Source organism: Pungitius pungitius, chromosome 11 (genome assembly GCF_949316345.1).
Source record: "Pungitius pungitius chromosome 11, fPunPun2.1, whole genome shotgun sequence".
Classification (NCBI taxonomy): domain Eukaryota; kingdom Metazoa; phylum Chordata; class Actinopteri; order Perciformes; family Gasterosteidae; genus Pungitius; species Pungitius pungitius.
Genome location: NC_084910.1, coordinates 14,749,858 through 14,776,279, shown reverse-complemented (window position 1 = coordinate 14,776,279; position 26,422 = coordinate 14,749,858). Strand labels below are relative to the sequence as shown.

Here is a 26,422-nt window from a genome sequence, read left to right as displayed (position 1 = left end):
CGCGCGATGCGTGCAGGGTGCAGCGTGTATATGGTGGATGAATCTGGCGGAGGATGTAGGCCTATACCGGCCAAGTAAAACAGGCAGATGGTGACCTTTTGGAGTAAATTACCATGAACCCCATGACTCTCATTTTACCTGTGTGACCACCTCACAAGGCTCTCTGCAAGCACGCACGCATCAAGGGTAATTTCTTGAAAATGCTGTCACTTATGCCGTTAAAAGGTTTGGCATCAAAATTGTACGCTGCCTGCCGTCGTTTCTCAGTGAAGCCCAATGTCGGCCGGTTTTCCAAAGTAAAGGTTGTAAAGTAGGCCAACTCCATCCCCGAGCTATCGCTCCCTCTCCCTGTCACACGTTTCACTCCGTGTGTGTGTGTGTGGGGGGGGGGGATCGGGGGGGGGGGGGGGGGGTGTGAGTGTGATTTCGGGCTCGGGCGTGAACAGCTGTGGTGGTCGTGACTGCGTGCTTGTGTTCGGCGGCGGCGCGCTTCGGGGGCTTCACGTCAAGAGGCATCGTTTCAGCACCAAGGCCAGAGCTCGCGGCTTAGAACAATAGGCGGCCTCGCGCACGGTGGCGCCTAGGGACCGCGCAAAAGGGTTTTCAAGTGCGAACCGTCGCTCTGGGAGATTGTTTTAAAAAAAAACTACAGATACCTGTGGAAATTATATATAAATGTAGAAGAGAACCAGTGGTGACTCAAAGAACGCCTTTGTTGTGTTTTATTTAATTTTTCGTTCGAGCGGGTCAGATATCTTTATTGACCCGCCCTGGGAGTTACGTCACACGCCTGCCAACGCTTCTGCGAGAGAAGGGGGAGGGAGAGAGAAAGAGAGTCAAAGAGACACCGGCATTGGACGTGAAAAGCCATCCCGCCGTTGAACGGTTGAGACGCACCAGGAACATAGAAGATAGAAAAGAAAGTAAGAAAGTAGGACTCACCTCAATCTACGGTTAGAACAACAAGGGCAAGACTGAAGTATACTGTGTGATGTGACCCGCGTTTTAAGTGGTATCACTGTTATCAAAGAGGAATTAAGAGTGAGCTCTGGGGGAAGTTATAACTGCGTTAGATCGCGAGCTGGGTTTTAGTGGTCGAGGGTGATATTTCAGTGGGACCGGTGACGAGCTGTGGTTTTAGTCTCACCTGCGAGGACTCTTAACGTTACTCATCCAACTTCACACCTCTAGACCCGGGGAACACCGGTGGAGGGGGGGAGGAAGCGCGTAAAAACATATCCGAGCCTCTAGTAGCCGTACACGGAAGAGGAGGAGGAGGAGAAGGAGGAGGAGGAGAGTCCGGCTGGCACAAAGAGCGGAGAGCATCCAGAGAGCGAGTGAGGGGAGGAAGGAGGACGGGACTGAGAGAGGGAGAGAGATATATATAGAGAGAGAGAGAGCGGCCAGGACAACAACGGGGACCCGACGGAGAGCATCCCGCTTCAGACGACCCTCTGCCCGCAAGCATCATCCCAACAAACAACGGTAAGAGCGTTCCTCCGTGTGGTTTGGTCGTGCGTGTGTGTACGTGTACATGGTGGGGGAATCGGACAAAGAGCCAGGGAGCCCCACGACATCCGTGTGTGTGTGCGTGTGCGTGTGTGTGTGTGTGTGTGTGTGTGTGTGCGTGTGTGTGTGTGTGTGTGTGTGTGTTGTAACCTACAGCTGGCTAAACAAAGAAACCGCTCTATTGCCGTGATTTACCCCCCAATCACGCTGTTTCCTGTCTCTCCTCTTTTTTATTTGTAGAGATCCCGAACGCCGCTTCTCCACCAAAAGGTAATGAATGCCCAAAGATATTTTCGATATATATTTATATAATTGGAAAGAGGGAAAGTTCCATTATTGTTTTTTGATTGGCTAATTAACATTTGCATAATTGTTTTACCAGAAGGTATTGGAGCCCTTTGTCATCAGGCTAGACAATAAATACTCAAAATGATCAAATTATTTCTGTATGTTTAAGTAATTGAGGGATACATTTGATAGGTTAAGAGCATATTGGAATTATAAAGTTGAGTCAGAATTTATATTGATTTTTATGTATTACTAATATAATTGTATTTGTACACTTAATAATGTAACAAATGACTTATTTTAAGCATTAGCCGCGCAAGGGATTATTACTCATTTTATTGTGATAACAGTATAAAAAAAACGTCTAGGAACGTGTAATAATTACAAATCCATTAGTACAATCCAGGGGAAATTAATAAATACCATAAATGAATACATATGAAATGCAAAATATCTTTTGGATTATTGTGACTATTTCTGTGATATTTTCAACTTCTCTGGCTGTGACCCAAAGACTCACCCAGCATTGGTTGCTCCTCTCCAGGCACACTTGCTCCTGATCTGTTTACCCCCTACCCCCTGCAATACCCAGTCCTCCTCTCCGCTCCGTCCCGATGAAGGAGGCCGACGCCATCAAGCTGTTTGTGGGGCAGATTCCCCGGAATCTGGAAGAGAAGGATCTCAAGCCTATCTTTGAGCAGTTTGGCAAGATCTATGAGCTAACTGTGATTAAGGACAAATACACAGGCATGCACAAAGGTACGTATTGTCGTTATAACACAGCCTGAGTATCGACAGACAAAAAGACAATAAAAAGACAGATACTCGATAGATAGAGGTGTGACAGGAAGGCAGATATATGGGTGGATTTTCCTGCGCTGAGTCACACGTCACCATGGAAACGGTCACACCTCCTCTCGTCTCCATCTCCTGTTAACACTGCAACGTGATAACATGAAGACAAGGGAAACCGAGTTGATTACCGCACGTACACTGTAAATGGAAGACGTCCTTGTGCTTGAGTTTGCTCGTGCCAACATTTACCAAGAAAGGTACTCGGGGGTCATACGTAATATGGTGAGTCGAGTTGTGAGACTTCTAATTGGGTTAGTGATTGGCGAGCTTTAAATAATGACCTCATCTAACAATAGATAGGTAATAAACAGTAACAAACACCGACATAATCCCACTGACCCGGGGTACTGTGTGTTATGAACCAGATTAGGCTGTGTGCTCCAATCAGTGTAATGGGCCTGTAAGCCTGGGTGACATAGGGGAAAGAATCTGTTGTTTTGAGAATCCCCACCGCCACAGTAAGCCCCCTCTTTAAAGCGATGAGATGGACCATAAGAAGCATGCGTGTATATGTGTGTGTGTGTGTGTGTGTGTGTGTGCGCGTCATCGTGTTGAGTCACTCTCTATTCTTCAGGTGTACGTCCACTCGTGTATATGAATGTTTCCATCCTAAGCTTTAAATCTTCTCTTCTTTACCTCGAATCAACATTAGTGCGTCTGAGATGTCACCGGAATGCTAACCTGCTGCTAATCTTGTTGTCTTAGTGCTGGTGACAGGTGTAGTAAACAGCTCTGGCCAGCCAGCTCTGGTACCTACCCCTCCCTCACACACACAGACACAGGTACAGCACATAGGAAAACAGAGGGAGTGTATTTGGAGTGATCGTGAGGCATGCATAGTGGTTGGTTTAGGGCAGGAACCTGACTGTGCTCAGCCCGTAAGGCCTTGTTAGCCCCACGCCACATCTCTGTGGTGCTGTCATGTGTGCTGACTCGTCCCGTGCCGTTCTGCAATGTGCCGTGCCGTGTCCTTCTCTGCTCTAGAGTGCATCATCATGGTGTTGTCAAGTTTAATTACAGTGCATGACTATATATATCTATAGACATATAGATATAGATATATATCTATATATATGAATCATCTCGCACTTAGCCCCGTGATCAATCAGAGTAGGGGACATAAACTCAGGAATGGCATCAGATAGGAGACATTAAAAGGATTTAAATGGTGTGGCTGTGTGTGTTTTGGTAGGCGGTGATACAGAGACAGAGATAGAGAATGGCAGATATTAGAGCTGCTCACTGACCTTTTCTACCTTTACTCCTTCCCCTTCTTCTCCTCTCCTGCCCTGTCTCTCCCTGTCTGGCAGGATGTGCGTTTCTGACGTACTGTGCGAGAGAGTCGGCGCTGAAAGCCCAGAGCGCCCTGCACGAGCAGAAAACGCTACCGGGGGTAAGTGCACAAAACAAACACACCCACACACACACACACACCCCTAAACGGCACACAATGCACACTTATACACAACAATACAAACAAGCTTGCATACACACTCATAAAAAAAGAGCCCCGTCCCCCAACCCACACGCACAGATGCTACCTTGTATACACACACACACACACACACACACACTCGAGTGGCCTCAGATCCGTGTGCGTCTGTTCTGCTGGAGGTTCAGCTTCCATTAGTAACACTGTGACATAACTCAGCAGCCAGCAGGCGTCTTGCTGCGAAGGACAAACACCCCCTCTCGTCAGAGACACGTAGGGCATAATCATCTCCATTTCTCCATCTCTCTCTCTGTGTGTGTGTCTCTCCATCTCTGCGCCGGCCTCCCCGTTAGCCTCCGGTGATAGCTCCCGCCTAGAGAGTGTGTGTAATTAATGTGGCCATTCCCCTTTGTCTTGTCCCAGCCTCCCTCAGCCTCTCCCGCTGAGGGATCGTGCGGCGGCGGCTCGGCAGGGGTAGGACCCTGTTCATTATGGATGGGCCGCTGTGCCAGCGCCGCGTCTGTCTCGGAGGCCGCGCGCCTCTCTGTCGCTCACTCTCTCTTTGCCTTTCTCTCTGACCTGGTTTTTCCGCTGCCGCTCAGAACGGAATTTACACTGCAACGTTTTGCATCCGTACCCTATTTTGTTTACGCACAATGAAGTGCTGCACTGTTGCTGCAACCCGAGACAGTGATTTTAAAGTATGGGAGTTTTTTTGTGTTTTTTTTTTACAGATGTAATTTCCCCAGCCTTATCCAAACTCTGATTTGCAGAATAGTGATTGTACCTTCCCCATCTCTGAGCCGCTCTCTATCTTATTGCCACGCTTAGCCACTAATCTCAATTTCTGTTCCTACACCTTCTCGGCAAGCCGGCGTGTTGATAAGATCTCTTTGAGAACACAGTCGGAGGAGAGCCTGAAGAAAAGGCTTATGGGGGGAGGGGAGACGCTCTCACACAAACCCCCGCATGAATACGTATACATTGTAATCACGCGCGCTATTTCCAGGCAGCTCGGAGAGGCCTCTGCATTTGTACATCCACACATCCGCACGTAGGAACATACCATGTTATAATGACATTAATCCAATTAGGGCCCGCTAAGGAGTCTGACCTCTCTGCGAAAATCCCCTCTCCTCCGTCAGCTCTGTCTCGTTCCTTCGCTCCCGCGCTGCCCTTTGTCCTTTGACCCGTGACGAATTCCTCTATACCCTCTCTAGAGTTCTTTTTTTTACTACTATCCTTTTTCCCTGTTGATGACATCGAAACCGGATTGTTACAGGAGAAAGTGGCTAGATAAATCTGGATTCGCAGAGAGAAACACTTTCAGAGACGATGCTCGGCGTCAACATGTTTCCGTGTGTGGAATTCCTCCATTTGGTGTTTCCTGCCTTCCCCTTAAGGTGTACATTTCATAGGATTTCATATGACATATTTTCTTTGGGCCAGAAGTCTTCATTAACAACCTCATCACAGCACGTTCATTTGAGTTCAGTGAATTGCTTGATAAATAACAGTAAATAGATAAAATTGTCCAATTTTTTTACTTCCACAGAGCAAATAATTTGAATTATTTTCTTACGCTTGAGTTTCTTACGGCAATTATTTTGAAATGATTTCTCCATTGTTTTGTTAGCTGTACGTTTGCCTGAAGGCCCGACCTCCACGCATCTTCTCTTAGGTTTAGCTTTGCTATCACTTTCCCGCCCACCTGTCGATACCCTTTCTTAATCCCATGTGTCGTCGTCCTCCTCCCTTTCAATTCCCGTCTTTGACTGGCTTTAGAAATGACTTCGGGCGAATTTACTCTCCTTTACCCACATCCCCCACTTGTCTAACTCTTTTCTTTCCCTGAGAATTGCTTTTTCATCTCTTCCTTATTCCTCCTTAAATTTCTCCCTCCGTGTTTTAAATTTTATCTCTTTTTCTTCTCCTCAAATCCTCCTCTGTCCTCCGTGGGTCTTCTCTGCACCAGTAGAATATTACAGAATGTTCTCTTCAATGCCCCGAACCCTTTCATCGCCCGCTCCTCTTCCTCTCTCTTAAAATCTCTTCATGGTATCCCTCTTTCATCCCTGCGTCTCCCTTCCTGCCGTCTTTTACTCATTTTTTTCCCTTCACTGCACGCTCGCGCTTGCTCCTCGGATTCTCATTTCACAGTCATTTATGGTAACCCTTCTTCTAAGTCCTCCTCTGAACGTCAGTCCCCCTCCCCCCGCCCCCTCTCTCTATCCCTCTCCCCCCCCTCCAATCCCTCACAGTTCCTCTACCCCTACTCTCATTTCCCCTCGTGTTGATTAGTTGACCCTTTTGACCGTTTCACACCCTCGTCTCCTCCCTCTACTCCCCTCCATCCCCGGCTCCACTTGTTAAGCTGCATGATTAGTTTCTCACAAACTCATTTTCATAGTCAGATCCCGGGCTCACCGTAGTGCAAGGAGGCTGAGGTGTGTGTGTGTGTGTTTGTGTGCGTGTACACTGTTGTCTTGAATCTTGGGATTGCTCTTAATTGCGAATACTGGTGGAACGTCAGGCACATCATGCAACTTTAATAGAGCCGTATCATCACACACCAATACGGATGTGTTTCTCCAGCACCATGGCCAAGCAATTAAAAGTTTGGTGACAAGTCCAATGCGAAATGGTGCTCGCGCTGCCTCTGTCTGTCACTCACTGATGGGATTTAACGCTGATTTAACGGTTCCATCCAGCCAGTAGAGGAATGAAAGCAAGGAGACAAACACAGAGTTGCAGAGAAACTATATCTCAGATGTCCCCCCGCTAGCTTCAGCAGAGGCAGTCAGCTGTCAGATTGGAAAATGAGGAAACGGATAGAGGGACTGTGAAAGAGAGAGAGAGAGAGAGAGAGAGATGAACAGATGGCCTTATCAGAGTTTCCCTGCGCCTTGTGTTTAATTTGGACACAGAGAGGCAAGGAGAAGCACAGAGGGACCATGAGATGAAGAGAGGTAGAGAGTACCAATATATTAGTCACACTGGCAGGAATTTAACATGGAACCACCAGCAAGTCCCACTGTAGCACACCGATGTTTTGGTGTATTAGATGTGTTACAGAGATTTCCCCTGGGATGCATCCACCCGAACGAGCTCATGTTAGTGCTATAATGCAAAGAATAATGCTTAAGACAAATAAAGACAATTCTGGAAAGGTACAAATATACTCTTATACATGTCTGGTTTTACCTTGTTAAATCTAATAGCGAAAAATAGTAATAATGCTGAATGAGGGAACAGGACAAATAAGCAAATAAACGGCCATTAAGCCGTTTGGGCGTGTGTTAAATTAGTCTTTTTTTAATTTACATTTACATACAATGTAACGACTTACATTGGACGCATAGGACTACATGTTGTAACGTGGGCTGTTGTCTTATCATATGGGGTAAGAGGCAGTAGGCCAATAACTTGTGTCCAAGGTCAGAGGTCAGGGCTCAGCCTCTCGTCACCTAATTCATTGTGGCTGGTTTCAGAGCTGTGGAAAGAGCGCTGATGGGGGGATGGTGAAGGAAACGTTTGCATAAAGAATCTCCATTTTTATTTTGTCTTTCATATTTATTATGCGATTGTATTACAGCCAAATTTCTGCTGTTAATGCTGTTTATGAAATTACTTAATAATAAGTAATACACTTGTTCATTGCTATAGTGTTACCAAAATATATTTTTGACCGTAATATTCTAGTAAAGGGGAACAGTTATATTTGTTCTGCTGATGACCCAACATTTACTCTAATCATTCATGCAAAACCCATGCTTCCTCCATCCTAATCTCTGTCCTTCCCCTTTCTCTCTAAGGCCACACTTCAGTCCCGGGCTGTTCAGATTTTAACCTCCCTCCCCCTCTCTATCCGTCGCTCTATCTCCCCCCATACTACCGCTGCTGTATTTCCACCCTTATCTTTTCCTTTTGTTCTCTGTTGTTGATATCTCTCTCTCCATTTAATCTGCACTCTCTTTTCTCCCTGCGTTTATCGCAACCCTTTATCTTTGTTCTACTTCAAACACAAGCATTCGTACGTACACACACACACATGCATGTACACAATCACACACACTCGATCACACTCGCACACATCTGTTTGGTCACGCTGCCATCCGCGGACCTCAGTGTAGGTGAAATTAAAGTGTGATAAGCAGCTTACCAGGTGTGTGTTGTCATGCTTCACTGCTCTCCAGGCAGCACTTTGCTCCCTGTTCTTTGATTAGAGCCAAAACCGAAGCCTTCGCACACACACACACACACACACACACACACACACACACACACACACATACACGCACACTACCCGTGGCACACTTGATGCCTAATGAATTATTAAAAAGGCAGAAGGAGAACCACAGGACAAGTAGTTAACAATACCTGATACAGCAGAAGATCAATAGACATATACAAAATATAATACAGTTTGTAATAGTAATATTGATTAAATGTATATGGTTTGACAATGCTCCCTTGCTGTTAAATTGAAATAGTTCTGGGGTTACAGCTGGATAATGCAAACATAATGGGAGGAAGAGAGAGAGAGAGAGAGAGAATTCTGTATATATGTCCCAGAGCTAAAAAAAAAGTATTTATCTCTGTGCACAGTTTGGACTCCACCGGGTCCCTTCAGGGTGAACGCCCGTACTACTGCTTTACCACAGAATAATAAAAGGAAAGCCTAATATGTTGAAACATGACATTTTGTGTTGCAATTAAGAGCTGCTTGTCTCTTTATAGTACGGCCGTATTGTTGAGAGAAAGACTGTGAACGTAAAACACACTCGTTTCATGGGTCCATCGTCCCTTCTTTGTGGTGGCTGTCTGTCCGATCCTCTCAGGACGTGTGCCGTGTGCATGTTGTGTATGTTCTGCTCTGTGTGTGTTTCCATGTGGAATCTAAGATGCCTCTCAGGCAGCCTCCCTATAGGGCAAAGCGATGATGAGCAATTATCCACTAGGGCGACTTTGTAGGCTAATTTAGCATATTTATGTGGTCAGCAGCACTGTTTACTATTCCCCTTCACTGCTTACTGCTGCACTTTCAATTCAGAACAGACCCCGACTCCCTCGCTCCCTCTTTTTCTCTCTCTCTCTCTCTCTGTCTTTCATTTCCTCTTGCCTCTTCCCTCGCTGCCGTCCCTCTGCCTCTATCTCTCCTCGCCTGATGGGGTTTGTGATGTGTATCGCTCCCCCCCACCCCCCTCCCTCATGCTGTTTCTCTATTTTTATCCTCACTGTGTGTGGGATGGAAAGGGAGTAGAGTGACAGGTGTAGAAAAAAAAAAGTGTGTGTCTGTGAAAGAAGTAAAGATAAAAGAGCCAGCGAGAGAGCGATGCAGCGTAAAGGGGTGTTGGCGTGAGTTGTGTACAGCTAAAGCCAAGAGGGATTTAGCTTGTTTGTTTCAAAAAGTCTTAGCTGTGCATGTGTGTGCTCTGGTTGTGTTTGCGCATGCAACATGGACAGAAAGAGTGTCTGCCTCATATTTCACCACAAAATTGAGGCAGAATCTAATCATAGCCTCATAAAAGCCTGACCCTGGAGAGCACCTGCCTATCTAAGCCCTGACACAAACCAACAGACACACACACACACACACACACACACACACACACACACACACACACACACACATGCACACACACGAATAGAGGAACATTTGTTTCTTGGCCAATTTGATCAAGTTTGTGTGGACACATAATTACCAGTTTACGTGACTGTTCATTGCCAATTCTGTGTCTTTTAGCTGCTGAGCCCCCGAGTAGCCCAAAGTTGAGTTGCGTCCATATCACACACCATCTGTTTAGTAAATCCAGCCTGCTGCAGAAATCTGCGGGGTCTAGTTTCCAGATTCACAAATTGAAAAGAACTGTTTAGTTGCAATTATCTTTCATCATTATTGCATCTGATGCTGGACGCCGGATGCTTTGTTCTTGCAACTCAAAGCTGGCTTCAAATCCGGAGTAAGGCACTGCACGGGCAGCTTTAATGTGCGCATTTAAATCCTGCATTCACACGTGGTTTATTGCAACATGCACGCTTATTGCAATGTTTTTTTTTCTTTTTAATCAAAGCATGTACAGTGGTAAAGTCCTCATATTTAAATTGACTGATGCAAATAGTTGTATTTGACTGATTATTGTAAGTACAAGGCGGGATGTCTTTCATTTATGTATTCGTTTTTTTAGGGATTATCAAGGATGAAAGCAAGCGCCAGAAAGCAGAGTCTGCCAAAAAATCACTTAAATGTGGCTTGCTTAACAGATGCCCAGATCTCGGGCAGGCCTTTGATCATTGAGCAGTGTCACTGACTTCCAGTGCCTGGATCACATGGCAAGCATCACTGACTCTTTACATCAGTTACTGTAACTTTCACAAATTTCATTTGCTTTCCAAAGAACTATCAAATTATGCTGATTTCAGTACATTTGGCTGGCAAATGTATGCGTGTAGACTAGCTAAAATAAAGCTAAAACTCAAAAACAAACCCTCTGCCATCCTAAAAAATCCAGGGATGATGTTTATATTGCCTGACTAAAACCTGCATCCAGACACCTTGTCTCAACATATAATATTTATATGTCTGCACTAAGCTGGATGTATGGAGCAGGGCCATATAATGGGGGGGGGGGGGGGGGTCAGAGTGTGTGTGTGTGTGTGTGTGTGTGTGTGTGTGTGAATTAGTCTGAATGAAAGGGGGGTTTGAGGAGGCCCATGAAGAGCTTTGGCATGAATAGGGGAGTACAGACAGGGAGGGGGCAGGGTGAGACAGGGGAGGAGTAGAGGAGGTCGGGTTAGAGAGAAGGAGGAAACGAGACAAAAGTTCTCCATAATGAGCGTGGAGGAAGGGGCAGGCGGGCTGTGCGTGGAAGAAAAGGGGTTTTCTGGGTGGTGGAGGAGTGGGAGGGAGTGAGGGCGCACTTCTGTCAGTTTAAACACAGACATCTGTCAGAGGGGGCCACTGGTGTGTGTCTGCATATGTGTGTGTCTATACATGTGGTGGGTGTATGTGATTAGGCAGGAAAGAGGGATGACGGCACTTTGGTTGCACCTGGGGTGCGACCTCCGCTCTGAGGTCTCCTGTACAACCAAACTCCAGCCCGCTGTCTTTGACCACGGGCCAAAGCTGGAGCTTTGTAGAGCGAACGGCACGACTGTAGATCACCACGCCGTGCTGCGTCCAGCAGCGTCACGTAAACGGCGACTGGCCTGGTGGAGCTGTGTCATCTTTAGTTTGGAAATGAGCGAGTTAAGCCTTGTTTTGAGCACACGCACACAAATTAAGTTTTCATATGATCAACCTAAGGTTTTGTATGTATTATTGTATGTAAGCAATTTATTAGTAATTGACTACAAACCAACTTCAAGAAGAAGTTCCATTTGATAAGCTAGACATTCAATATGAGGTATTTACACCCACAGGCTTGTGTATTTAGTACACGGCCTCAATGGGAACACGTTTACCGTAGTAGAGAATATCACGAGAACGAGTACAAGATATCGAGTGATAGAAAACAGCAGCAGGAGAGGCAAGCTAAACATAGCTTGGAATGGATTTCAGGCCTGAAAGTGATCTTTAGAGTCTTGAAAACTGAGTAACAGGAGTTTTGTAAATCTGAGGTAGGCCTTATGAGGAGTACACAAAAAAACATCCCTCCATAAATGTACACAATAATATATGATCGGTATAAGATCTTTCCTTTCGATTGAGGCTTCGTGGGAACATAAATATTATTTTCAGATTTTTCTCATCTAGTTCTATAGGATCATCCTGTCTAACGCTGTGACTCTCTGAGCATCCAGAAATCTGGCGTTGTATTAAATGTAATCTCGGTGAATATGAGATTTTTGCAATCACAAATTTGTATGGCTCGAAGCAGCCTTTTTAATTTACCAGTTCATTTCCCAAAGGACTTACACTCCCTAAAATAGAAAGAAGGTCCAAGTGCATAGGTCTAACAGTTATCCGCTATAGTGCCGTTGGATTATGTTGGACTAAATCCAAAGGATCAAATTTCAGTGAGTGCTCCGCTGCTGCATGCAGAATGTTTGACGAAAACAGCATAATATTATAAGGATCAACAGGGTAGTTAGTTCTGCTCTGTGCATGGTTTGACACCATTACTATGGAGGGAGATGAAGGCAAAAAGCAAAGGAGAGACGTGAGCGAATATGTTGGTAATCCATGCTCCAGTAGAGAGGGTGACGAAGGGTTAACAGCCAGATAAAGTATTGAGTGGAAGAGAAGGAGGGCAGACTTCTCAGGTGTGAAGAATGGAATGAGATAGACAGAGGAAGGAGGAGGGATGAGAGCAGGGGGGATGGGCCGCTCACCAGCTTGTATTGTGGTTGCAGGCCCCCGTTGCCAGGCAACAGCGCTGAGCGAGATGCCAGGTTGCTAGGTAACCCGGGGGATGCAAAGCCTAACGTGGTGCGATAGAGAGAAGGGGACGGAGGTTGGGTGGAGCTGTGCTTCTGGGCTGCTCCACCCTCCCGCTCAATTGCTCTGTTTCTCACATCCCCGGATTTTCACCCAGCGGTGAAGGAGCGCCGTGAACTTGGCGTCATCGGGGAGTGTTGCATGCTACGGTATCCTGCCAGCGACGCTCACATATAAAACGCACTGAAACACGCAGATGATGCTTGCAGTGGAGCAGATAGATGAAGCACCGGTTCGGTTACTTTGGTTTTTGGTGATCATCATATGTAGCATGTTTCTGTTGGGCTGCAAGTAACGATCAAGTGATTAGATGGATTTTTCTTTCCCCAACCTACAGCCCAAAGCCCATGATGTTCATTAAACTAAAGTCATCGCCTTTGGGATTTAGTTTTTTTTGCCTTTTTGTATCTTTTTTTTTGCATCTCAAAATATTATCTGTTACAATTCAATTCAATTAATTATGTTAAGCCCCGAATCACAAATTTGCATCAGAGGGCTTTACAAAAAACATTTCAACGTGATTTTCAAAATAGTCGATTAATAATGATAGTGTTCAAATTTTTAAAAAAAATAAAAGCTCCTTCCACACCCATACTACAGATTATTGTTCGAAGGTGTATAAGTACTTTGTGAAAACTCATATTAGAAATACTTTTTCATTTAATATTTTATTGTGTAAGTATTTCCCAGCTGCATCAGAAATCCATCTACCATCTAAACTATTCTACACAAACACAATAGATTTGTTCTATTTGATATAGAATACTTTCTGCATGATTTTTCATGGAAAGTATCTCATATTTTTTATTATGTTTTCCAGGAGCTCAAAATCCATCCAGAATGATATCAAACAATCATGTTATGTTATTTCTTCGATCTAGGACAGGCAAATATGCTTTGAACAGTCCCAATATTTAGCGCAATTTTAAACATAAGGGTACACTATGTTGATGAGCTTATTGGCCTGCGAGGCATGTTACAGCAATGCTGGAGAAAAAAAAACGAGAGCGAGTCAGAGAACGCGAAAGAAGAAGGAGGGAAATGATGGGAAAAAAAATTTCAAAAAGCAGTGATACCCATGTCATCAGGAAGGCTAGTGACGGATTTTGTAGTTGAGGGAGGAAAGGAGGGAAATCAAGGATGGGGGAAGAGGAAGAGGAAGAAATAATGCGAGATGGTTGCGAACGGATAAAAATAGTTTTCTTTTCTTGTGCACTCTGGAAAATGGACATCTTAAATTGTGTGGATGGAGTGTTCCAGTCTGAGATTCAAGGGGGAAGGGTTTGTGTGTGTGTGTGTGTGTGTGTGTGAGGGAGATAGATTAAGAGTGTTTGTGTTTCTGTGCACACACACACACACACACAGCCTATTGTCCGTCATCTATTTTATATTTTGTCTCATGGGGACATTTGGAGCGGAAACAGTTCCCGTAATGATAACATTGGTTTAACACTACTTTGTTACACGTTACTGCGCGTACACACGCACATGTAGATATGCACGCTACCCTCGCGATGTGTTGCGATGGTTTGCCCCAATGATTTTGGGTATGTGGGGGAGGGGTGGAATGAGATTTGATTGGATAATCCAAGGATTTAATATCCTCTAATCCTGGCATAATCCTCTCTGCGCTACTGCAGGGAGTAAGATTAACTATATGTTTGTAGGATGTTTGTTTCGGTGCGTTTGCAAAAGGGCGGGGGCTCTGGGTGTGTGGGGAGAAGTGTGCTGTATACAGAGGGCCTGTGTGCATATAGTGAGTTATAAACTGTGCGCGTATTTGTTTTGGCACCACAGCATGCAAATGGAGCTGTGTTTTGCATGCCGGGGTTCGGTCATGCATGTTTCAGTGGATGGGCCTCCGCTGAGTGTGCGAGTGGTCGTGCAAGCTCGCACTCCATCATGTATCACATATCTCGCCCTCATGCATCGCCGCGCTGTCGCTCACATGCGAATCCCCCCCTCCTCAGAGATAGAGAAAGGGGCTTCTTGGTATGCAGCAGGACGGATCAAACCGCGCTACAGTATGAAGCCGGCCCCTTGTATGTGCTCCCGCTTGCAGATGGTTACTGTTAATTAAGTCTTAATTGGAACGTGAGTAATTTACTTTTTAGGAGCGCCTGGCTGTTAATGTGTGTTGGGGTAAAAGAAGAGAAAAGACTGTATAACGGTGCTAGCAGGGACTAGACTTATTTTGCATTTCTCTTTTCTTTCCGGCTCAAGTGAATTTTAATAACGACAATGTAGAAACAGGTCCCTCACCTTTTCCCTCCCTTTCTCTTGCTCAGAGCCAAATCACACAGTGCTGCCCTCCTCTCATTATGATTTTCATAAATCCTTCATCCTGTTCCTTTCCTTGTTCTCATACGTTTCTACTTCATATCATTTCTCTGCTGTGACGTCTTCTCAAAGATGCTGAGGTTAATAGGATGGAGCCAGCAAAGCACTCTCCTGCACACATTCTTTGTTTACCCCAAGAGCTCAGCAGTGCCCATGGCAACCAGCATCCTTGTTTACCTACCCAGTGTGCCGTCATATGATTGCCATGACGACGAGTCGGTTGCCATGCCATATTTCCGATGCCATTGTGTTGTCTCTGTGGCAGCGGTCTGCACCTCTCCTCTGCTGTTTCATGTTCAGTTTCTCCGGCTCTTCCTCCGTCTCCATCCGTCTTCCTCAATGCATCATGTCAACTTGATGTCATGTGGTTACTTTAAATCATCAAAAGGGTCACGCAGTGTGCGTAAACACCTCCGCTTACTCAGAAACAGATTGATAAGCTGCAGTTAGGAATCATTAGGTTCTTCTGTTCAACCCATTTTACAGTCACAATGATGAGCTTGAATGGGGCTAATGGAGGACGGCATGGAAGGGGTGATGGATGGATATCAGGACAGGGAAAGGGTTAGTGTACACAAATCTTGCTACAATCAGCCTCCCCTGCAACACAGGCGAAATCAATGAACAAGACGGCACTGATCGATGGCTTGATAGCGCGTGATGGACAGCAGCGTGGATGGATAGCAGAAGCATCAGGATCGCAGTATGATGGATGGATGGAAAGAGGGATAGAGGGATGGATGGGAGGACAGTTTGAATCCAAGGTCACTGGAAACTGGGAGGGTGTGTGAGTCTGTAACCTTACGCGACGACGTAAATCCAGTCAATGAAGCTCTTGCGGGTTAAACGTGTACAGTACATTATCCGTTCCTCTGCAGACAACTGTTGGTGTTGGTGTGTTTTTTTACGCGAACATGCGTACAGACGTGTTTTCGCGTGTGTGTTCCCGACTGCGTGCGATGGCCTTGCCTTAATCAATAGCTTTGTGGTGACAGCTGAGAGCTGATTAATCAAACGTATGGATCATTCTCTTTCGGCTCTGCCCTCTCCTCAATTACCAGCTTTATTACATTGCCTTAACACCCCACTGGGACCTCTCTCCATTCTTTCTCCTCATCCCCTCCCCCCCCCCCCCCCCCCCTTCCCCACCCTCCTCCTCCTCCTCCTCTCTGTCCCTACACGTCGAGTTTTTCTCTTCCTTTTCAGAAATGTAAAATTCATCTAATTCTACCACTATTGCGAGAGATCACTTTTTGAGTGGCAGCGAGGCAAAGCAATGATTGAATGATGAATGAGGAACTTTGAATCTGGGCTCGTCTCATAAGGATGTTGGTTCCAAAAATGTGCGATGTTTTTTTAAAATTTGGTTTTGCAACAGAAAATGGGAGTGTCTGCCCCACAAACATGTTGTTTTCTTCTTCTCTTCTTGGCTTCGCTTTTTGCATCGATGTCACTCCCTTCTTCAAACCTCTGCTTATCTGGATCCATCCCTTTTTCCCCCCTTTTCTCCCTCCCTTTTCTTTCTTTTCATCCTCATCGTTCTGCAGCCCTTCTCCTCCCCCCACCGCCTCCCTTTGGCATTAACACTCGCTCTCATTGCCTCAGTGCAATGACTAAGCACTGTGCGTGTCTCTGTGTGCGATAAACCTGTGTGCGTGTCGATTGTGTATGCATGGCAGTGGCGTTCAGAACATGTGTGTGCTCGCATTAGTACTCGACGCGATGGATCTTTGTGGTCGTGACAATTTTTAGACCGAGGAAGTCACGACTGACTCACGCCCCTCTCCTCCCTCCTCCCCCTCTTTCTCTTTCTATTCTTTTTGAATCATCCTCAGAGGGGCAGCTTTGCTTTCATCCTCCTACTCTCCGTCTCTCTGTGTCACTCCTATAGTGCTTTCGTTTTCCAGCATTTCCATTCCCTTCGTGGGTTCCTTTTGGCCTCCACCTGCCCTTTAGGTCGGTCAAAGTCTGTCGGGATCCCCCAGGTCTGACTCTCGATCTCTATCCCTTTTAATTTTAGCTGACTGCGCCCGTTCGCTTCACACACTTGCCATCTTATTGCCCACACCATCCTCTTCTCTCTATCTCAATCTGCTCTTGTCCCTCATCTAATCCGTAGTTCTCCTGTAATCCAGATCAACTGGCCTGCATTCTTAATCTCGTCACTTCTCAATCCCCCCTCCATTCTGTCTGTGTGTGTGTGTGTGTGTGTGTGTGTGTGTGTGTGTGTGTGTGTGTGTGTGTGTGTGTGTGTGTGTGTGTGTGTGTGTGTGTGTGTGTGTGTGTGTGTGTGTGCTTACGTGAAATCAGAGATTTTAAGGTTGTCCCAGCAGCCTTGGAGTTCAGACACACCTGCCACCTGCTAAACTTGATTTATCAGTGAATAAAAGACACACACACACACACAAACACACTGTCAGTAATGAAATTACAGTTTTAATTCTTGTGCAAAAGCAATGTACCTATGTACCAAAATAATTAGTCAACATAACCACACTATTTTTTTCTTTCATAGCGGTTCAGTAGAGTCGATCCCAGGGACACATCTTGTGATTAGACATCAACAGACGGACGCTTCTTTACGTTGACCATCTGTGTTGACATTTCTTCTTGTTTGTTCCCTGCAGATGAATCGGCCAATCCAGGTGAAACCAGCTGACAGCGAGGGAAGAGGAGGTGAGACAAGTGCTAAAGCATCGTTGCATGTAAACAAACACACACACACACACACACACAAACCGTTTCAGTGTGACAGAGAGAGCGGTAGGTCTCAACCGGATCTGATATAGATGGAAAGTAGTCAACGGGGTGCTGAATACTTTGAATACATTTACACACAGGCACAGATTCAAATCCCATTCTTTCCGCTCCTCTATCTCATCACCCCTTTCCGTAGTCAATACTGCTCCCTGCTGGACACCAACGGTAGCTTTCATTTCTATTAACACAACTTCTATTGTCAGATCAACATAGGTGTGACCAGTTAAAGAGGAAATTAAGTTGATTCTTATCCTTTCTTTGTTTTCTTTCCAACTATTGGTCTCTCAGAGGACAGGAAGTTGTTTGTTGGCATGCTGGGAAAGCAGCAGAGCGATGAGGATGTCAGAAGACTGTTTGAGCCCTTTGGCAGCATAGACGAGTGCACTGTGCTCAGAGGACCTGACGGCACCAGCAAAGGTGAAGTACCCACAGAGCATGTGGTTGTATAAAGCAATTTGATATTGTCCTCGTGCTGTAACTGACTCTGTGCTGTTTGCAGGGTGCGCTTTTGTTAAATTCCAAGGTCACGCTGAAGCCCAGGCTGCCATCAACAGCTTGCACGGAAGCCGCACAATGCCCGTAAGTCGCATGCTTTAGATTACTAATGATTCAAACATACCCTTTTAAAACACACACACAGACACAAAGACATCTGCACGAATCACATGGGACAATTTCAATTTTCTGTAGGCAATGATTTCAGTAATGTAATCATCTGTCCTTTTTGTTTCTGCCCTGGGTGTCATCAACATGATAGGATAGGCCCAAGCTCCATATGAACCGTAAAAAGATTAAGTGGATGGAGAAAATGAATGAGTGAATAAATGTGGAACCCAGCCCTGTGAACACATAAAGTGCATAACATGGAGCATTACTTGCAATTAAAGTTGAAACTTTCTCAACCTTCATCTTTCGGCCTCACAGGGAGCGTCGTCCAGTCTGGTGGTGAAGTTTGCCGACACAGAGAAGGAGCGGGGGCTGAGGAGGATGCAGCAGGTGGCCTCCCAGCTCGGCATCTTCAGCCCCATGACCCTCAACTTCCCCGCCTACAATGCCTACACACAGGCGGTCAACGCACAGGCAAGCAGTGCACAGACGCACAAACACTCGGGCACCACACGCACACACACACACACTCAGTTTGCAAGACTCTCCTGTGCTTATGAAAGGATGTAATAAGTTTGAAGGGGCTATCAGTGGTCTAATTGGGGCTAATGTCATTACCCAGACAACAGAACATACGTCATCTGACATTAGCTTTCCCGCAACACACAACCATTAACCCACTGACTCGGGACATAATGGCCTTGTAATTAGATCTCTATTCATCTGTTCCTCCATCACTCCCTCTCCCTGCCCCTTTCTCTCCTTTTCTTCTTCTTTGTTTGACCCTCTCTTTTTTTCCCCCATATATTTTTTACTGTCTCTTTGTCTTCTCCTTCTCTCGATCTCTCTTTTACCCTCTTTCACCTTCCCTGCCCCTCCTTCTCTCCATCCCCTTCCTCCGTCTCCGTTTCCTTCCCTGTCTACAGCTTGTCCAACAGCAGGCCCTGGTTGCCCAGTCAGCGTACTTGTCTCCTGTGGCAACAGTTGCCGCCGTACAGATGCAGCAGATGGCGGCGCTCAATGCCAACGGAATCATCGCCACACCCATTACACCCATCACGCCGTCCTCGGGTAGGCCCACACAGACACACTCACATGCCGCGCATACTTAACTTGCATGATTTCAGACACATGGCACAGGAGCTATATTGTGTAGAGTGGTGTTTGTAGACGTAGTTATCAGCTGCATATTATAGCGCATAACTTGGAAGTGCACAAATTATGGTCGGCAGTCTTTAAACATAAAAAAAAAATTCAATTAAATGGTATTCAATTATCTTTTCATTGGTAAGGTAATTGCACACTTAACTGGGCAACTAGACGGTGTAGAGAGTAACACATGTAGTGTAATAGTAACTATAGTTGAAGAGCGGCAGTGACTGAATCATTTTCTGGACTGCGATCTCCATCTGTAGGTACAAACACTCCACCAACTATGGCGGCAACGCCTGTGCCATCTCTCCCTCCACCATTAGGAGTGAACGGCTACAGCAGTCTGACAGCCCCCACCAACGGACAACAGGCAACAGAAGCACTATACACCAATGGCATTCACGCATATCAAGGTTTTTCGTTTGTTTCTAAGTCTTTTTTTATTTTAAGTTTAAATTGTCACTCAAAGAAGAAAAGTATGTACTAAGGGACTAAAGGCAATCTGATATGTATTAACCCTCTTGTTTTTATTCTGACTGTTTTTTTTCTGGCTCTACAGCTCAGAGTCCAGCAGCTGCCCTGGACCCCCTACAGCAGGCGTATGCAGGCATGCAACACTACACAGGTTGGTGTAAGTGTTACAGACAGGTGACAAAAAAAGCTTGGTGAACGTCCCACGGTGGGTTGGGATGGTGTATGCGAATCGACGCGTGAAATGTACAATGTAAATACGCGTATATCGCTTTAGAAATCACTTCAGATAGAGTGAGGCAGCTCATGCGGCAGGTTGAATGAGAATACATGTGAATAGGGAACCACAGAAGGTCAGGTGGCCGCTGTCGGTTTTCGACCACCACCGTCTCAAGGTGGGAAGAGTTTCAAGGGTAGTTGTTAAATTCATTTTGTTGTGATTTATCCAATTTTAGTGACACCTGTTAATGGCTCCTAAATGCAATACAGCTAATGATACTTTTACACCCCCCCCCCCCCCCACCCCCGAATGCATGATTCATGCTTATTGAGTAAATGGGAACTGTAATGTGTGCGTACCAGACTAACAGACCAACAATGTCATTGTTGTTGTGTCTCGCTCCATTCAAGTGTTACATTTAATAGTTTTCACCTTCACTTGAAACCAAATGATTCCATTGGACTCTGCTATGTTGCCACCTGTTGTTTTTAACCAATCAGGTTTTTGTTACTGTCTCTCCCAATAGCGGCGTATCCTGCTGCCTACGGATTGGTCGGGCAGCCGTTCCCCCAGCAGCCAACACTGGTTGCCCAGCAACACCAGCAGCCCCAGCAACAGCAGCAGAGAGAAGGTTAATGTGACTTCCTATCCGTCTGGGGCCACACCCATCTCTCCAATGATCTTATTTGAAGTTGTTTATCCCAAGGTTTTCCCGGCCTGAGATCATTTGTCACACTCTGCCTAATGTGTGTGTGTGCGTGTGTGTATTTCAGGTCCAGAGGGCTGTAACATCTTCATCTACCACCTGCCTCAGGAGTTCAGTGACTCTGAGATGCTGCAGATGTTCCTGCCCTTTGGCAATGTCATCTCGGCTAAGGTGTTTGTTGACCGTGCCACCAACCAGAGCAAATGCTTCGGTGAGACACACAGACGGGGAGAAAGAGAGAGGGAGGGAAAGGGGAGAGCAGAGGAAAGGGAAGGACGAGGGACAAAAACTGGGTGACTTTGTGGAACATAAGATATTGTGTCCGGTTTACATTTGATATCTCTAAGTTACGTTGCGTTAAAGGCATGTCGTGATGTTGTGACGGAGATCAACAACTTAGCATTTTCTCCCTCTATCTCCCAGGATTTGTGAGTTTTGATAACCCAGCCAGTGCTCAGGCCGCCATTCAGGCCATGAATGGCTTCCAGATTGGCATGAAAAGACTGAAAGTGCAGCTGAAAAGGCCCAAAGATGCCAACCGCCCATACTGAGTGACAACTGATTGGATGAAGAAGACATAAAGAGAGGTGAGGAGGTGGTCAGGAGGTGGTGAATGACACAACATGAAGTCAGGTGTTGGGGGAACCAGAGAGGGAAATTAGGTTATAAAAAAAACTGCAAAGGCAATGCTAATTGATCGAAGTAAAAAAATAAAGAGCTTAACATGACATAACAGTGAATATACGTTGGGTTCATAATGAAAACAACTCAGGAAAAGTGAAAATACTAAAATATTGTTTTCCTTTTTATTTTTTTTCACAATCTTATTTTTTTTTCCTGCTGTTTTGATCTTTTCCTGAAACGGCAACTTACCTCACCCGAGATCCTACCGTCCAATCATAATTCACGAGGACCCCATCGCTATGGCAATGGTTGCCTAATGACCGATAAAGCCCTGACCCCCCCTTCCTCTCGCATTGTTGTAAGTTGATTGGTTGGCCTGTGTTTGGGTTGCTGTGGCGATTGATTGCCTGTGTTGGTTGCCCTTGGCAATTTTTGTTCTGTCACCTCGAGCAACCAGCCATGCGTTGACCTGCATGTCCTGTTGCTGTAGTGACCACAGACTGTGTTTGGTGCATTGTGACTTTATTTTGTATTGACCTGTGCACATACTGATCAATAACTGTCAATAGCCAGGACTGTACTCAGAATCAATTGATTTAATTGGATATTTGATACACTTATTAATTGCATAGTAATTTGATCCATTTTTCAGCAACGCTTGTTATTTTTTTTCGCAGCTTTGTTTTTGATCAGTTTCTGTAGTGTTCTGTTTGGTGTCGTTATTATTTGAACAAATTGTTTGGGTAATGTGTCTGTTTTACACTGTTAATGTGTAATGCAGGAGTGCATAATCTCAGGTGTACAGGTGTCTGCAGAGAGAGGTTTTCCAGAGGTTTTCATAGTGGACTGGCTGAGAAATGTAGAACAGCATTACAGTTTACCAAAAAAATATGAAATGATGGTAATAGTAAAAAGGGACACACTATTATGATATCATGCAACATACGAGTGACAGGCAGCGTCGGACTTTGAAATAACTATGCAGTAGTGAACATAGAAGTTTATATATGCTCCAAACTGATCCAAAAGGGGGCCTTGTCATGACGTTTTTATGATTTTTTTGGGAGAGCATGCATTTTGTTGAGCTGTACTCTGATAGGCTGAGTTTTATATTTCTGGATTCTGATTTGTTACACTGTTTGATGTGGCACTTCAGTCTTTTGCTCCTTTGTTTCACTACCTTGGTCTCTTTTACATATTCTATCAGTGCATTTGTGGTGTTTCTTCCCTTTCCCCTTCACTACCTCCCTCCTCCTTCTCTGTTTTTCGCTTCTCCTCTTCCCAACCACCTCTCTCTATCCTTCTAGCTCGTGTTTTGAGAGGTAAAGGGTATGTGGTTGTAATGGTGGGGGGAAAAAAGTGCCTCTTGCTTATTGGAGAACAGCCCTCAACTATAGGAATTCTGGGAGAAATATAATGAGGAGAGAACACAGGATCTTTTATAGTTTGAGGCAAATTCAATCCTCCGCAAACCCCAACCTTCACCAAAGAGGAGAAAATGTGTAGCTGCTGTCAGACCCGTGTGTGGACGCACCGTCACATGGCAGCACACATTATGAATAAAGGATACTGTTTCTATTCCTAGACAAACCTTTACGTAACAAATCCGTGAGGATACCTACCACTATGTCCCTGCACCCGTCAGATGCAAACCAGAATCACCCAGAATTTCTATACTGCAAATGCCAGAGAGTGATGCATGACGGTGGTAGTGTTTGCTTGCCATGATCCGAGGCACATAATCATAAGGTCACACACATAAACGCATATGGAGCTTTACGGACATGCGCACACGCACACATGCATACGCTCAGACACACAACTTTCCGGAATCACGGACAAGGTTATTTCACTGTATTGAGTTGCATGATCCGGACACTGTGTGTGTATGTGTTAAAGCACCATGATTTGTTGCTGTTGAAAGACCAAGCTTTACGACTGTGAATGACGCCTTCTTGTTTTGACTAACCGTGATGAAACAAAGACAACAGGAGCACCCTTAGGTGCAGTTCGCTGCCAGCCGTACGAAAGCAGTTCAAGTGGCGCCTACGAGAGTTTTGTTTGGTGGGAGGAGCATGTTTGACCAGATGTAAAGATCAGACAGAAACTCTCTTAACTCTGCTCTCTGACATATTCTCCCTCCTTCTCTGTCCCTCCCTCCTTCTTCCTGTATCACTCCCTCTGCCCCCCCAACTCTCCATGCCCTCACAGGTGACCTTTCAGAGTCCAGCCGAGGTGGAGTCCCGGGGTTCACAGCGCTTTCAGACTGCCCGCTGCCTTTGAGCGTCCGGGGAGTGCTGCCAAACACACGGACACACACTCACATGAACACACATGCGCTCGTAAACACTGAACCTCGAATGGTGCAAGGCTGATATACAAATGTACATAAAGTGCACAAGTACACACACACACACACTCGCACACACACACACCTCTGCAGACACCCAGAAAATACACACGGTTCACACCGGTCAGTAATCGTACCCATACAACCAAAAGTTTGGTTTGTCTGTGTGGAGTTTGACAACAGGGTGTTTAGTACAGTTAAGACGACTCAGACAGAGCATGTATGGAAGATACTGATGAAAAATGATGATATATCACGTCTATAGACTTTAACATGTCTATTCCATGACAAATATAGAGGGGCCGATGTTTCATAATAAAAAAAAGAAAGAAAATACAAAAAAAAGATGAATTAATTCGTAGGTTAGAGAGAGACTTTGGAGAAAATCCTAATGACTTGTAAATAATTTAGTTTACAAAGAACAGCATTTAAAAAAAACAAGAAAAAAATGCAAAAAGAATACTACTTTAGATAAACACTGAACAGGACACAGCAACATTATTATTATTAATGTTATTATTATTATATTATTATTATTCTTATTACCACTAGTGAAATCATCATCCTCATAAAGGGATATTACATTCCAAATTGTAAAATGGGAAATCACTAACCTATTTTAAATTTCTACTTAGATTTTAGGTAAAACTCTGGGGGGGGGGATTGCACTTTTATTCGGGAGGTTTTAATATTTGAGCTATTTTTTATTTATTTACTAATTTATCAATTATTTTGTTTATTGGGGGAAGGGGTTGCAATATTTTGATTTTAGAATTTTCTAGAGAAAAACTTTTGAGGGCCTGTTTCTGTCAGACTCTTGCAATCGAGTAATTATAATGTATGTATTAATTATTACAGCAATTATATTTATTTCTAATTTATTGAATCCTGTTTTTGATCCACTCTCTTTTTAAGTTAAAATAAAAAGTATCATACTACATGTCCCCATGTAATTTTTTTAAGTGCCTATATGTGTTTGTGTGTCTGATCTCGTTTTGAATGAATGAATCTATACAAAATGCCTCAGAAATGAGAGTGCACACCCATCTTCTCACCAGAAGGGGGCAGAAGTAGAACGCACGTCACCGGAGAAGAGGCTGCGTTTTAATCCAAAATAAATTCCGGACTTGTTATCTCCTGTATTCATTCATGGGAGTAGGCCACTTGTTTATCAGAATGTATAAACCGTGGATTTGTTTTATCTTTATCTCCCAGTGCACCTCTCCTCCTTCTTCTTTTGATGAGCTGATCTTAGTTCAATTTACTGAAAGTGTTTAAGACAAATTTAGAATAGCAGTAAGATTATTACTGAACTGGATGACCACGTAATATTATATTTCTGCCCCTTTTTTTCCTTTTTTTTAAAATTGCTCTTTACTCTACAAACACACAGTGTAACTTTGTTGCTGTATTCAATGAATAATAAAGAATTAATATAACTTTTATGTAAACATTAAAAGTAATTCAACCGTGATTGATGAACCCATAGATGAATATAGAAGAATGATGGTACTTAGCTTATGCCATAAGACACCATTAGTTTGACTATCAGAATTTAACATTTATTTGTTAATACAATTCATTTAAATTTAAGGGACAATGCACACCAATCAACAGTTGTACTGTAAGTGAGCCAGAGAGGCTCGTTTCAAATCTGCTGTACCCAGCCAGATGTTTTTAAGGCAGCCTTAAAATGAAAGCAGTTCCTGAAGTTTATTTGTTCACATTGTGACGTAGACATTTTGGATTTTGACCTCTCGGTAGATGTCCTCTACACCAGATAAATAATGAAAACAGGGTTATTGTTTATGTGCCGATGTAACTGTACAACATTGCATTTACAAATTCCAATAGGGAGAAGTCAGGAGAGGAATTGTCTGATTGAAGTTAGTATGTTTCCTGAGACAATATGTGTTGCGACCTATTTTAATGACCAACAGTTCACAAACAACAAAAGCTGGTTAATATGTTAACGAGTTCGCTCCCTGAGTTTCTCATTTCCTCCATGACCTTATTCATTTGAACCCGTCGCATAAATGCTGTCACTTATTGGGGAGAGTTCTTCTTTTTGAAAATAATGGCAGACAAAATACAGTAAACGTGACAAATATTTCCTTTGGTTTTCTTTAACAACAAATCTATCCCACCACAGTACAATCACCTAGAAGTACAGAAAAATACATTTTAAAAAAAGGAAAAAATGGGTGCCCGGCGTCATTATTTCGACTTACATAGACACGCATATACACTATACATCTGTATGTAGACACATCTGCATGCAATCCAATGAGAATAGGATTAGCCAGTAGGTAGAAATTCCCAAATACTTGCTTATCCAACAGAAGGACGGTAAAATTAATACATTAATCAGCAAAACAGCTATTGTGCACCTAATGATTTAGGTCTGGGGTTAGGGTCTGGGACAATACAGCTATAGCGGGTATCATGAAGTGTTCCTTGACCCCCCAAGTGAGTATTTAATTTTCTCTAATGCATCAGACACTAAGCCACTTAAATAGCTTCAGTGGATTTGTTGATTTTGAATCCAATAATATAAGACAACGGTGTCATGTGACACCTTATAAAATCGATGTTCCATTGGGTTAGGCTCTTCTAGGGCACTAGGTCAGTAGGACCTCTAGTGTCATTCAGTACAGCAGGTTGGGCCA

The 26,422-nt window shown here is 44.5% G+C and overlaps 1 protein-coding gene across 7 annotated transcripts; it reads left to right on the top strand.

Annotated features, from left to right (window-relative positions):
• The first annotated feature begins 755 nt into the window (after nucleotides 1-755).
• celf3b (cugbp, Elav-like family member 3b) lies at nucleotides 756-24,691 on the top strand. 7 transcript variants are annotated; one of them, XR_009957051.1, is made up of 16 exons: nucleotides 756-1,485; nucleotides 1,750-1,779; nucleotides 2,342-2,556; nucleotides 3,963-4,045; nucleotides 17,492-17,542; nucleotides 17,906-18,041; nucleotides 18,124-18,203; nucleotides 18,549-18,704; nucleotides 19,157-19,301; nucleotides 19,646-19,795; nucleotides 19,942-20,013; nucleotides 20,600-20,704; nucleotides 20,847-20,990; nucleotides 21,203-21,366; nucleotides 21,663-21,761; nucleotides 23,615-24,691. XR_009957051.1 is itself a non-coding variant. In XM_062565417.1 (15 exons), the coding sequence occupies exons 3-14, from the start codon at nucleotides 2,412-2,414 to the stop codon at nucleotides 21,328-21,330; spliced, it is 1,335 nt and encodes a 444-aa protein (XP_062421401.1). In that variant the 5' UTR covers nucleotides 756-1,485; nucleotides 1,750-1,779; nucleotides 2,342-2,411; the 3' UTR covers nucleotides 21,331-21,366; nucleotides 23,615-24,691. The 7 variants fall into 7 exon arrangements, 6 of the variants coding, with proteins under 6 accessions (XP_062421401.1, XP_037309609.1, XP_037309608.1 ...); XM_062565417.1 differs by lacking the exon at nucleotides 21,663-21,761 and having other exon boundaries at nucleotides 19,706-19,795; XM_037453712.2 differs by lacking the exon at nucleotides 21,663-21,761 and having other exon boundaries at nucleotides 757-1,485; nucleotides 17,492-17,540; nucleotides 17,913-18,041; nucleotides 19,942-20,007.
• Nucleotides 24,692-26,422: the final 1,731 nt, after the last annotated feature.

Excerpts from the sequence above, each read along its gene's own strand:
- celf3b (XM_062565414.1), top strand. The coding sequence starts at position 2,412 with ATGAAGGAGGCCGACGCCATCAAGCTGTTTGTGGGGCAGATTCCCCGG. Across the intron at positions 18,204-18,548 it reads ACGGAAGCCGCACAATGCCC|GGAGCGTCGTCCAGTCTGGT; the intron begins GTAAGTCGCATG and ends TCGGCCTCACAG. Across the intron at positions 20,705-20,846 it reads GCAACAGCAGCAGAGAGAAG|GTCCAGAGGGCTGTAACATC; the intron begins GTTAATGTGACT and ends TGTGTATTTCAG.